Source organism: Triticum dicoccoides, chromosome 5B (genome assembly GCF_002162155.2).
Source record: "Triticum dicoccoides isolate Atlit2015 ecotype Zavitan chromosome 5B, WEW_v2.0, whole genome shotgun sequence".
Classification (NCBI taxonomy): domain Eukaryota; kingdom Viridiplantae; phylum Streptophyta; class Magnoliopsida; order Poales; family Poaceae; genus Triticum; species Triticum dicoccoides.
Window position 1 is genome coordinate 719,807,263 of NC_041389.1, and position 10,602 is coordinate 719,817,864.

The following is a 10,602-nucleotide window of genomic DNA, read 5'->3' on the forward strand; positions in this document are numbered from 1 at the left end:
AATAAAGTCGCCATGATGGCTTTCACTACAAAAAATCATGGAGGTCATAATTATAAGGAAAGACATGGTACTCATAAAGAATGAATGTGATAATTCCCGGTCAGTGTAGTGTCAAAAACGTTCTTATGGGACGGAGGGAGTAAGAAATATTTTCACAGAAAAAGGAAAAAATATGGTACCCATTATATTTTAGTGATCTACGAATGACTTGCACACGGATTATATTTCTCTTAAAGGAAGCACATGCATGGATTAATTTACAATCTACTAGCACACGTACAAGACGTAGATGGTGTTTGATGGAGAGCTGCCATCGCTTCACCAGCTCATGCATAGAATAGAAGCGGAAGGAAGGACTTGAGCGCGTTCAGGACTTATGAAAGGAAATGTTGACTTCGTGTTTGCGGGTTTAGCGAGGTGGATTAGTGGGGAGTAGTAGTATTTGTGTACTAGGTGGAGGGAATGTATCTGGTGCACCGAGGCAATTTGTGCTACCGGTGCACCGGTCGCCCGTTGCACATTCAAAAATGTTCGAAAAAATCCGGAAAAAAACCTAGTGCATTGATACAACATCAATGTACGTTGTCACAAAAATTTAAATCAATATTTGAAACATTGCTCGAGATACAAAAATAACAAATTTGACACTGAATAGTACATAACACAAGTTGGGCTTCATTTTTGGCCCATTAGCACATTGAGGTCAAATTTGTCATTTTTGTATCTTGAGCATTGTTTTGAATTTTGATTTAAATTTTTGCGACAACATACATTGATGTTGTGTCGATACACCAAACTTTTTGCGGATTTTTCTAAATATTTTTTAATGTGCAACAGGGTCCGGTGCATCGGTGGCACCAATTGCCTTGGTGCACCAGATACGTTCCCACTAGGTGGAGTGGTGTGTACATATGTGTGAGCAATCGCCACGCTTGTAATCGACTGGTGGAGGCATCTATGCCTTTCCTTCTTTAATATATGATATGTACACTCGTGCATATTCGAGAAAAAAAAAAGACGTAGGCATACGTACATGCATGGCACAGCGCGCGCACACACAGTCACTGACAAGCTAGCACACTGTCAGTTCGCACATAAATAAAAAAGGGCCAGCACACTGTGTTGCACTCTTGCACCGTTGCACGTACACATGCATGCATACGTGTACGTAAGTACGTACGTACACGTGACGCATACATGCACGTACCCGCTAGCAATGTGCATGACGTGCGTACGTGTACATATACACGTACGTTACATGCATGTATATGTATGAATGCAGAAGACGTAGATAGGATAGGGATCATGTCAGCGTCCTGTGCCGACCAGGCCACCACCTTGCATGATCCGATCCGATCCACCCATCATTTATGTCTGGGGCCGCCGGCTGCTCCCTGGCCCTCCTCTGCTGCCGTTATTCCCCGCGCCGTTGCTGCTGCTGCCGCCGGCGGCATGAGTTCCGCCGTTGGAGTTGGCGCCCCCGGCCTCGATGCGGCGGAGGTCGTCTACGAGCCGGTCGTAGTGGCGCCTGACGTCGTCGGCCGTCTTGCCGCCCCCGACGGCGGCGGCGACGCGGTCCCAGCGGCCGGGCGTGTCGCGGTCGTACGTGTCCAGCGCGCGCTCGAACCTCTCGTTCTCGCTCTCGCTCCACGCCGCCATGACCGGTCAGATTAAGCTGAGCTAGCCAGATGGATGTTCTTAATCTGTCTCTGCGACTGGCGTACGTGTGTGTCATTGCAGACCAAGTGTTCCATATATTTATACTAGCTAGCTCGACCGTAGGAAATCAATTAACTAAACACAATGCAAATGCAAATGGGATGCAAAAGGCAATCGATCGATGTCACAATGTTAATCTAGTTGCAAATTGCAGGAATTGAATCGGAGCTACCTACCTACCTAGATTAGCATTGGCGAGCAAAACTATTGGACGGCGTTTTATTCCCATCCCATGTATATATGTTTATCACTCAAAATCAAAAGGCTTCAGTTGACTAACAAAAGTTAAAGCCACAATCAATTCCGAGAAAACCAATATTTCCTTCGTTCCTAAATATAAGTCTTTTAAGAGATTCCACTATAGACTAAATACGGAGCAAAATTAGTGAACTATACTCTAAAGACGTCTATATACATCTGAACATAGTCTCTATAGTGAAATCTCTAAAAAGACTTATATTTAGCAACGGAGGAAGTCGTTTTGCAAATAATAGAGGATCTAATAAATCAGAATCTAGATCCTCTGTCTTTATGGAAATTAATAAAATAAGCTTAGCCAACCATGTCCAAATTGGGTGGCATGCATGGCCCATTGCTAGTACTCCAAAGAGCTAGGTTCCACCACTCCCATTCTCATCCATCCATCAGAGGCAAAAATAATAGCACTCACAATTTTATATAAGTAGGTTAATTAGCATTGTCAAATCTGCCTTTGTGCCCAATATGCATCTAAAGGCCAGGGCATAAACTAGGGGTGTGGCTAGCTCTCAGTGGACTGAGACCTAGCTAGTATAAGAAGAAAAAGAAGAAAAAACTAAAAGGAAAAATTCTGTACGTATCTCCATTCAAAATCAAAGGAATATAGCATCAATTAAGGCATAACGAAGTCCCGATCGACTGGGACTAAGCAAAACTGATAAACTAGACATGAAACGACAACTTAATCTGCCTTTTAAGCTTCATAATAACTTTGTACGTACGATCGAGAGGACCATGTATGTGCACATACATTCCTCCAAATATATATTGTGCATCGGCTAAACAAGGCGATTATATATATCAAAGTCAGTGCGCTGACGCATGCGCCCTGCACCTGGGAGAGAATGTAATCATCGACAATGAACTAGAGATTGCAAGCAAACAAGAGCAGCTTCTTAATTTAAAATTTACATGGATGGTTCTGAACAAGTACAGCGATCATGGTTCTCGCTTTCGGTAAAATTCCGTTACATACTGAAATAACTGCCTTTGTGTCAAAATATTTCGGTAACTTGGGTAGTAGACATAAATTCAAATTATTTTTTGAGTTTTAAAAATATTTATTCTGATCTCAATCAAATTCAAGTGGAAATTGAAAGGAAAACCGAAATCACCGACAATGGCTGAAATACTTGTCAAACTAAAATTCAAAACCATGACAGAGGTAGCTGGTTTATCTTATTCCTGGTCATCTTGAAACGAAATATTATGTCGACATGCGCAGGCTAGAGAATCTTCCCGACCATATTATTCATGTCCTACGTAAGCGCATCGATTAGCAATGGTTGTAAATATAATCACATAATGCAAAGTGATGCAGGGTGACCAATGCACAATCCAGAGAACCTGATGCTTGCTAAACACTAGATATTTACAATGCATAATACTAGCATTGCTCCAGACAAGAAGATAATTCCTACCTCACCCGGAAAAAATAAGGGAGGTAACTCCTACCTAGCCCTGGATTATATGGCATTTCCCTGAGATTTAGTCTTTGTAATCTGCATACATGTTAGTACTGATGCGATAGATAGGCTAGGGGTCCTCCTTAATGTCCACAGGAACATCTGTGAAAACTTCACACCAAGCAAACAGCAAGAGCCATTCGTGAAATTCTCGGCACAAGACAGTTAACTTAAACCTCATTTTCATGTCATAGCATCGCCAGCGACGACTCAGATGTCACACGACAAGCAAAAAATGGATAGCGGTAATAGGATCCGAATAATGGTGCACCCAGAGAGGGGCAGTCTGCCTGTTGAGTTGTAGTAGACAGTATGATGACACATGGTGCTGCTCTATGAGCAGGAGCTGCCCGCTTGCTCGCTGGCAGGCGGAGGCGGATGCGATCAGATCTCATAGTTCCACGTGCTCTCCGCTACGAGCTTCGGTGCTTTGCTTTGATCGGACAGATCGAACGTCGTCGCAACCTGCACAGACAGAGCACAGCAGAATCAGGTCAAAAAGCGTACCTGTTAGATCAGATGATCTACGAAGTGAAACAACAAACAGACATGTCCAACCAAATAATCAATCACGTGTTGTTAGGAAGAGGGATACTCTTATTTAGGGGGAGAGTGTATCCTGTGCACCCGGAGTTTTTGTGCTACCAGTGGACCGAACATCAAAAACTTGTACTGTAAGTTTTAAAATTTCCGAAAATAATTCAATATAAAGAAATAGCATACATCTAACATGCTACAAAATTTCAGTCGTAAATTCAACTCACAGCAAGAGAAAAAAAAATAACAAGTTCAGTTGTGGTAATGCAAACAGGCCCAATTCATGGCCCAGTTTAAGTTAAGAACATTCATGTCATGATTTGTCTTCTTTTGTTTCTCGAGGTGTGAGTTGAATTTTTAGTTGAAATTCTATGACATGATAGACATATATTGTGTTCATGTACTCATTTATTTTCAGAAATTTTGGGAAGTTTTTGCATGAGTCTCACATTGGTGCATTGGTAGCACAAGAAACACCGTTGCACCAGATACATGACTCTGGGGGTACACTGCACACATCAGCACTCTGTTCAACAGTAGGTCGCTTCAGCATTTCCTAGTGTTCGAGCGTTGGGTCTTGAAACTGAATCGGATTGATAATGATGTTCCAAAGACTAGTTTTTACAAAAAACGGTGTAATGACTAGAACATGTATAAGGGACAATGGACACCCTCCTGGGATAATTACTATTTGCAGACCTGCTAGATAACTCTGTCAAAAACACCACAGGAAGACAGTGCTCTGCATCCTCTACTATTCCACCGTATTTCAGGCCCTACATGCTTTTCTTATTTACTCAGGGAAGACCAACTGACCTTTGATACCATTAGCAATTGAGCTTCACAAAGATAAACCACATATACCACATTTACCATTCTCTTGCCGCACTACATATTCTCTCTATCTGTTTTGTAAGAGGTATAAACTTGGACATTTTTACGCATTTGCTATGAAATTTTCCTTCGCCTGTTCAACATGATATAATTCATGGCTACTATATCATCTAACTTGGGCACTATCAGTTGGGCGACCCCCAGGGCAGTTCCATAGACAGCAAAAGCCAAGATCTTTAAGATATGTCCGTAAGACGCACTATCAGTTCGACCACCCAGGCAGTAGCACTTTTGGCACACAGCAATTACAGAACACAACAGCAATTATCACCACAACATAAGGCGATGTAGAAAACTGGGAGACAGAAATCCATTATCCAGGCCTTTGTGTTGGCTTGCTAGTAGATTAGACGACAATTTGCTGCTACTGCTCTGCTTCTGATGTAAGCCAGCATCCCATGCAATTACATATATGTATCGTGCATCTCGTCCAATACTAGAAATAAAACACCATTTTTAGTAAATTTGTCATGAGAAATTTTTTGGTTCCTTTAAGGCATGATCTTCTGGCTATCTCATCTATCATCAGAAATACAAGTTGTGTTACCATAATGTCTAGGCAAATATACGCACAAATAATACAGATAACCACCATTACTAAATAGCTTTTCAGCTGTCACTATCCTTAAAAGTTTCTTTACCAATTAAAATAAGTATAATTCAAGGCGGATGTTCAGGGAGCATCAGCTCTCTATACCCATATTTGGGATGAGCAAACTATATCTATACCCACATACATCCTTGTGGTACAAACATAACCACGGTCTTCCACGACTCAGCCAATCCACATCTTCCACCCCTCCCCCCATTTCATCAGTCCATGAGTGTCCCTCTGCCTCCTCAAGTCTAGATCATACTTGGAGTTACCAGTGCTTAAGCAAACTAGACAAAATTTGAGAAATATTGTTGCCAAGAAACTCATAAAGAAGAGTCAATGATGCTTAACTAGATAACCTAGTGCTTGTTCCCTAAACAGACACAATTCCTTCATTCTATTGTCCGCTTAGTTTTTGGGAAAGGAGAAGTTACACCTTCAGTCCTCAGTTCAGGCAAACAAAAACAAAAAGAGGAACATGGAATTTAGATGATGATGTCAAGACACCCTCAGAGCTAGCCTGATTGCAGTAATCTGCAGACACTACAAAATACTAGGAACTATCCTCAGTTGTATATGCACAGTGATGTTTAGTACTGAAACACGGGAATTCACTATAAAGGGCTTTGTGTTGAATGTTGACTTGCTAGTGGGTCATAAGGCAAAGTGGTGCTGCTACGAATCTACATATATCTCAACTGATACTAAAGGAAACCATTGTCCTCCATGACACATCCATATCCTACAGTTTTAGTTTTGTCATATCTACAAACTAGCATGGGAAATATTAACTAACACCAAACCCTGTAGGACCGCTAAACTACTCCTGAGCATAGAATAAGTTAGCGTACACTCCGGCCCGTGCGAGCGCTTCTAATTTGGTTAGGCTGACGCAACCATCCCGTCCCACGCGCCTTGGATCAGTTATTCTACCGTAATTAATGATGAAAATATAGTAATGAGAAGATAGAATTTACAACACAAATTTTTGTACGATTCGATAGTAAAGTGAAAGAAGATAGTAGTGATGCGATTACTACCTAGCTAACAACAAAGAAGATAGTAGTAATGCATGTACTACCTAGTTACGTACCGACTAATAGCTTGTACAGTTGGGTAGTAAAATTAGAGAAAGTAGTAACGCAATTACTACCTACTAGCATATATTAGAAATTGACCCATTCCAAGTCGTAACACAGTTACCATCTAAGTACTACTTTTTGGCAGGATGTTTACTAGTAGGCAAAGTATATGCAGTAATGATTTTTACTATATTACTGTTTTTGCAAGGAGTTTTACTAGTAGGTGACTGGCACGGGATGGGTGTGCAGGGGTAATCCTTTTAATCATGTTATGACTTTTGCCTTGATTTCTATATTCTATACTATTTGAATTTATGAAATTTAAAGTCAAGTTTTACAACAATCAATTTCTGCCATATGATTTACGAAGAGAGCTGTCCCTTTTCCAACATTTCTATAGTGTATTTTACTAGAGCAAGGCACATGTGCTAATATTTTACTACATGTTATCACGTTTCCCCATAGGTTTACGAGGCCACAATTAGAACCATCTTGTTCATGTAATCGGTAAAGCATTTTAATTCATTACTATCAACTCTAGCCTTTTTACCATCAACAATTAGCATCAGAGATGCGGGACGGAGGTAGGCACATGAGATGGTAAGGGAATTAAATCATTTACTATATCTGCTTAATTTTTACCATCAACTAGTTAGTGGGAGAGAAGCTTGGCGGAGCGGCCTGCCTAATTACCGGCCGGTGCGTACGGTAAGCTTTTCTACGTGCTCGCTTAGTTTAGCGCCACCGTGCGTGTGTGTGTGTGTGTGTGTATATATATATAGGGGGGAAAATGGCTGTGTACTCCTCGGAGTATGTACTCCCGCTCCTTACCATATAGATAAATCTTTTATACCTCATTGATAATTATTAGATACCCCAAAATGAGTTTCATGGAAAAAAATCGTATGTGTCTTATATTTTTGAATGTTTATATACTGATTTGTTTGTACATAAAAAGGTATATTACAAAAAGTACATCACAAATGATATTTTTTCAACGAAACTCGTATGGAGGTATCTTAGAACACTTAATGAAGTATATTGAGAATGATAACGTCATGTTCCGCATGCTGTGGCCTGTACTGGATCATTCTGGTGGAGGGACGTGATGGCTCTCAGATGGAATTTTCGTGCCATTACATCTTGTACAACTGGCAACGGTGTTTCTATTGTCCTTTGGAAAGACAAGTGGCTTTGGGCCCCTGGCTATGAGATTTCCTTGCGTATTTACTTTTTTCTGGATGAAGATCTTGGATTGAATGTGCTCATGCAGGATCCATCGGTTGAACACCTATCCACTCATTTCACCCTCCCACTCTCTGAAACTGTGTTTCTTGAGCTTCAGCAGCTAGCCTATTTGCTCAACGAGCAAGTTCTTAATGAGAATCATCCCGATGATTGATGTTTGGACTGCATAACTCTGGGAGATATTCCTCGGCCAGTTATTACAGTTTTATATTAAATGAGCTTCAGGTGCCCAAGGTTTTTCCTCTGGTTAGGACAAGCACATATATACTGAAGCAAAAAGGTTTTCTATGGCTGATACTTGTCGATCGGTTAAACACCAGAGACATGATGGAAAGGAGGCACTGGCACATGGAGACTGGGGTTAACTGTGACTAAGGAGGACAGGGCTCATTTGTTTTTCAAGTGCACTTTTCCCTAGGTTTGTTGGAAATTTCCGAATAACTCTTGGGCCGCTCACTTGGAGTTTTCGGAAATGATCAGGCTAGCTATGTCTCAGTTTCAAAAGCCCTGGTTTGTTGAAGTTATTGGGTCTGCTCTCTGTAATATTTGGAAACCATAGGAACGCTCCAATTTTTTAAGGGGGGCTGCTTCTTTTAGCACAGTTGAAAGTTCTCTTCAAGGACCTACACTTCATTTCCTTCCGGGTGAAAGACAAGCACAGCGAATCTTTTTTGGTTTGGGTGAGGTCTCTTTAACTTGGGAGCTTCCCTTTTGTGTGGAAGGGGTTTTGTATTTTTAGCCATTTTTTATCCTTCTCCCTTGTGGCTTCTCTGCATTTGAATATTTAGGTCTCCTAACACCCTAACCTCTCTTGTACTTTTTAGCTCCTGATTTTATAATATAAAAAATATCATAGGGGTTTCCCTTACGGTTTCACAGGTCCCAAAAAAAATAGAGTTACATACACTACACTCTTCCCAAGCTCCTCTGTGAAATTAGATTACATTGTAGATTTGTACAGTGAGTTGAGAAACATTGGCGAAACAAATTTAGAACCATATGTGTGGGCTAGGCATGAAATTATTTAAGGGTTCACAAACCACGCCGAACAAAATTTTACCTCCATTCACCTTCCCTCACTACTCTAGGTCCTCATATTCAACACCACCAATCGACACAATCATATGTGATCCATACACAAGATTATGGCATTCTGCACTAGCCAATGATGCAAGGGTTCCACTGGAAAATGGTGGATTGGTTTTGTTCTAGGCCTGATTACCACAGACAAACAAAATGAGGGACCGCATAATCTAGATGTTACCTTGAAGGAGCCGCCTATGCTGGAGCTCCTGGTCCACTCGAGCCCGAGCTGCTTGGTGGAGGCCTGGTAGGTGCCCCTGACGGTGTCCCCGGCGTCGAACTTCCTGGCGACGGCGAACTCCCAGGCGTTCTTGGCGGTGTCGTAGACGGGCTCGATGGTGGTGAGGCGGCCGGCGCCGTGCGCGTAGGTATACTTGACCCGGCAGCCGCCCCCGCCGAGCGCGTGGGAGACGCTGACCTTGTTGGCGGGGTCGAAGGCGATGGAGAGGTCGAGCGCCGTGCGGCCGGGAGGGGGCCCCTTAGGCGGGGGCGCGGGCGCGGCGCCGGCGGCCGGGGCCGGGATGGCGGGCTTGGGCGCGGCGGGCGCGAGGGAGGTGGAGTGCGTGTAGGTGAGGCTGACCCGCTTGTCGAGCACCGTGGCCGAGTTCATGAACTGGAAGCGCACATCCTGCGGCCGCCGTCGCCATCGCCGGAACGGGAGAGAATCAGATGGGGATGTGGGAGGGAAAAGGAAGGGACTTTGGGGGAGGGGATTAGTTGCGTGGTATGTACCTGGTTGTGGGGCTTGAGGTCGAGGAGGAAGGCGCCGGGCTTCTCGAGGGTGATGGTGAGGCCGTCGAGGGAGGGGCCGGCGGCGAAGGCGGCGTCGGTGGCGGAGGCGCGGAGGCGGAGGTCGCCGGCGGCGGCGAGCGCGACCGTGGCGGCCGCCGTGGCCTTGTCGCCCTCGTACCGGCCCTTCACCGTCGCCTTCATCTCCGGTTCCTTCGTTCCTCGGAGTCTCCGCCGCCGCAGCTGGTGGTGGAAGTGGTGCTGGTGCTTGGAGGTTGGACCCAACAACCCTCCCCTCTCCCTTATCAACGGCGGCCGGCCTCCTCCCCCATTTTTTTCTCCCCTTTTTCGGTGGCGTGGGTTTCAACGAACAAGAAAGGCTTTCCCTCGTGGACTCCGTCGCCCACTATCTTCTTCTTCAGCCCAATGGACAACTTTTGGGCTTTTCACCCTGCCTTGAGCCCATGACCAATCTTGGGACTTCTTGTCATTGCTTTCCCAAAATAAGAGAGTGTCCAATTTTATACTCAAAAATAAGATAGAGTAAATAGTGTGCAAAGAATTCGACATGACAAGATTTAACTTTTTGGATTAGGATCGTCATTAAGTTTTAAGAACCAGATTGCTGGTGGGGAAGAAGTGTTTTACGGTGCTCGGGCAATGGACCGAGAAGGGTGGGAAACAATTGTTGTTTCTGGTTTACGCCAATACAAACTGCCTATCTCGTATATTTTGGGACGGAGGGAGTACTTATTTTCCCCACAATAATGTAGTTCCTTAATCTCGCTAAGCTTGCAAAATGGTCTTATATTATGGAACGGGGAGTAGTTTCTAGTGCTCGCTAAACCGAGAAGGGCAGAAAACCATTGTAGTTTCTGGTTTATGCAAATACATACTCCCAACGTCCCAACATAAGCGACTCAACTTTGCACCAACAAACTCTCTCCGTCCCAAAATAAGTGACTCAACTTTGTACCTACTATAGTTATAG

At 43.5% G+C, this 10,602-nt stretch overlaps 2 protein-coding genes across 2 annotated transcripts; both read right to left on the reverse strand.

Annotated features, from left to right (window-relative positions):
* Positions 1–940: 940 nt before the first annotated feature.
* On the reverse strand, positions 941–1,711 carry LOC119306855 (protein RADIALIS-like 3). The gene has a single exon (XM_037582971.1). The coding sequence runs from the start codon at positions 1,657–1,659 to the stop codon at positions 1,369–1,371; it is 291 nt and encodes a 96-aa protein (XP_037438868.1). The 5' UTR covers positions 1,660–1,711; the 3' UTR covers positions 941–1,368.
* A 1,798-nt stretch (positions 1,712–3,509) lies between these two features.
* LOC119312970 (outer envelope pore protein 24, chloroplastic-like) lies at positions 3,510–9,924 on the reverse strand. The gene is made up of 3 exons (XM_037588770.1): positions 9,615–9,924; positions 9,064–9,510; positions 3,510–3,908 (listed from the first exon to the last, which is right to left on the reverse strand). Exons 1-3 carry the CDS (start codon positions 9,813–9,815, stop codon positions 3,828–3,830), a joined length of 729 nt encoding a protein of 242 aa, XP_037444667.1. The 5' UTR covers positions 9,816–9,924; the 3' UTR covers positions 3,510–3,827.
* Positions 9,925–10,602: the final 678 nt, after the last annotated feature.

Bases quoted from the DNA above. Each gene is read 5' to 3' on its own strand.
- LOC119306855 (XM_037582971.1), bottom strand. From the start codon at position 1,659: ATGGCGGCGTGGAGCGAGAGCGAGAACGAGAGGTTCGAGCGCGCGCTG.
- LOC119312970 (XM_037588770.1), bottom strand. From the start codon at position 9,815: ATGAAGGCGACGGTGAAGGGCCGGTACGAGGGCGACAAGGCCACGGCG. The intron at 9,511-9,614 runs GTACATACCACG...CGGCGGCCGCAG, and splicing joins ACCTCAAGCCCCACAACCAG to GATGTGCGCTTCCAGTTCAT. The intron at 3,909-9,063 runs GTAACATCTAGA...CTGTCTGTGCAG, and splicing joins GCATAGGCGGCTCCTTCAAG to GTTGCGACGACGTTCGATCT.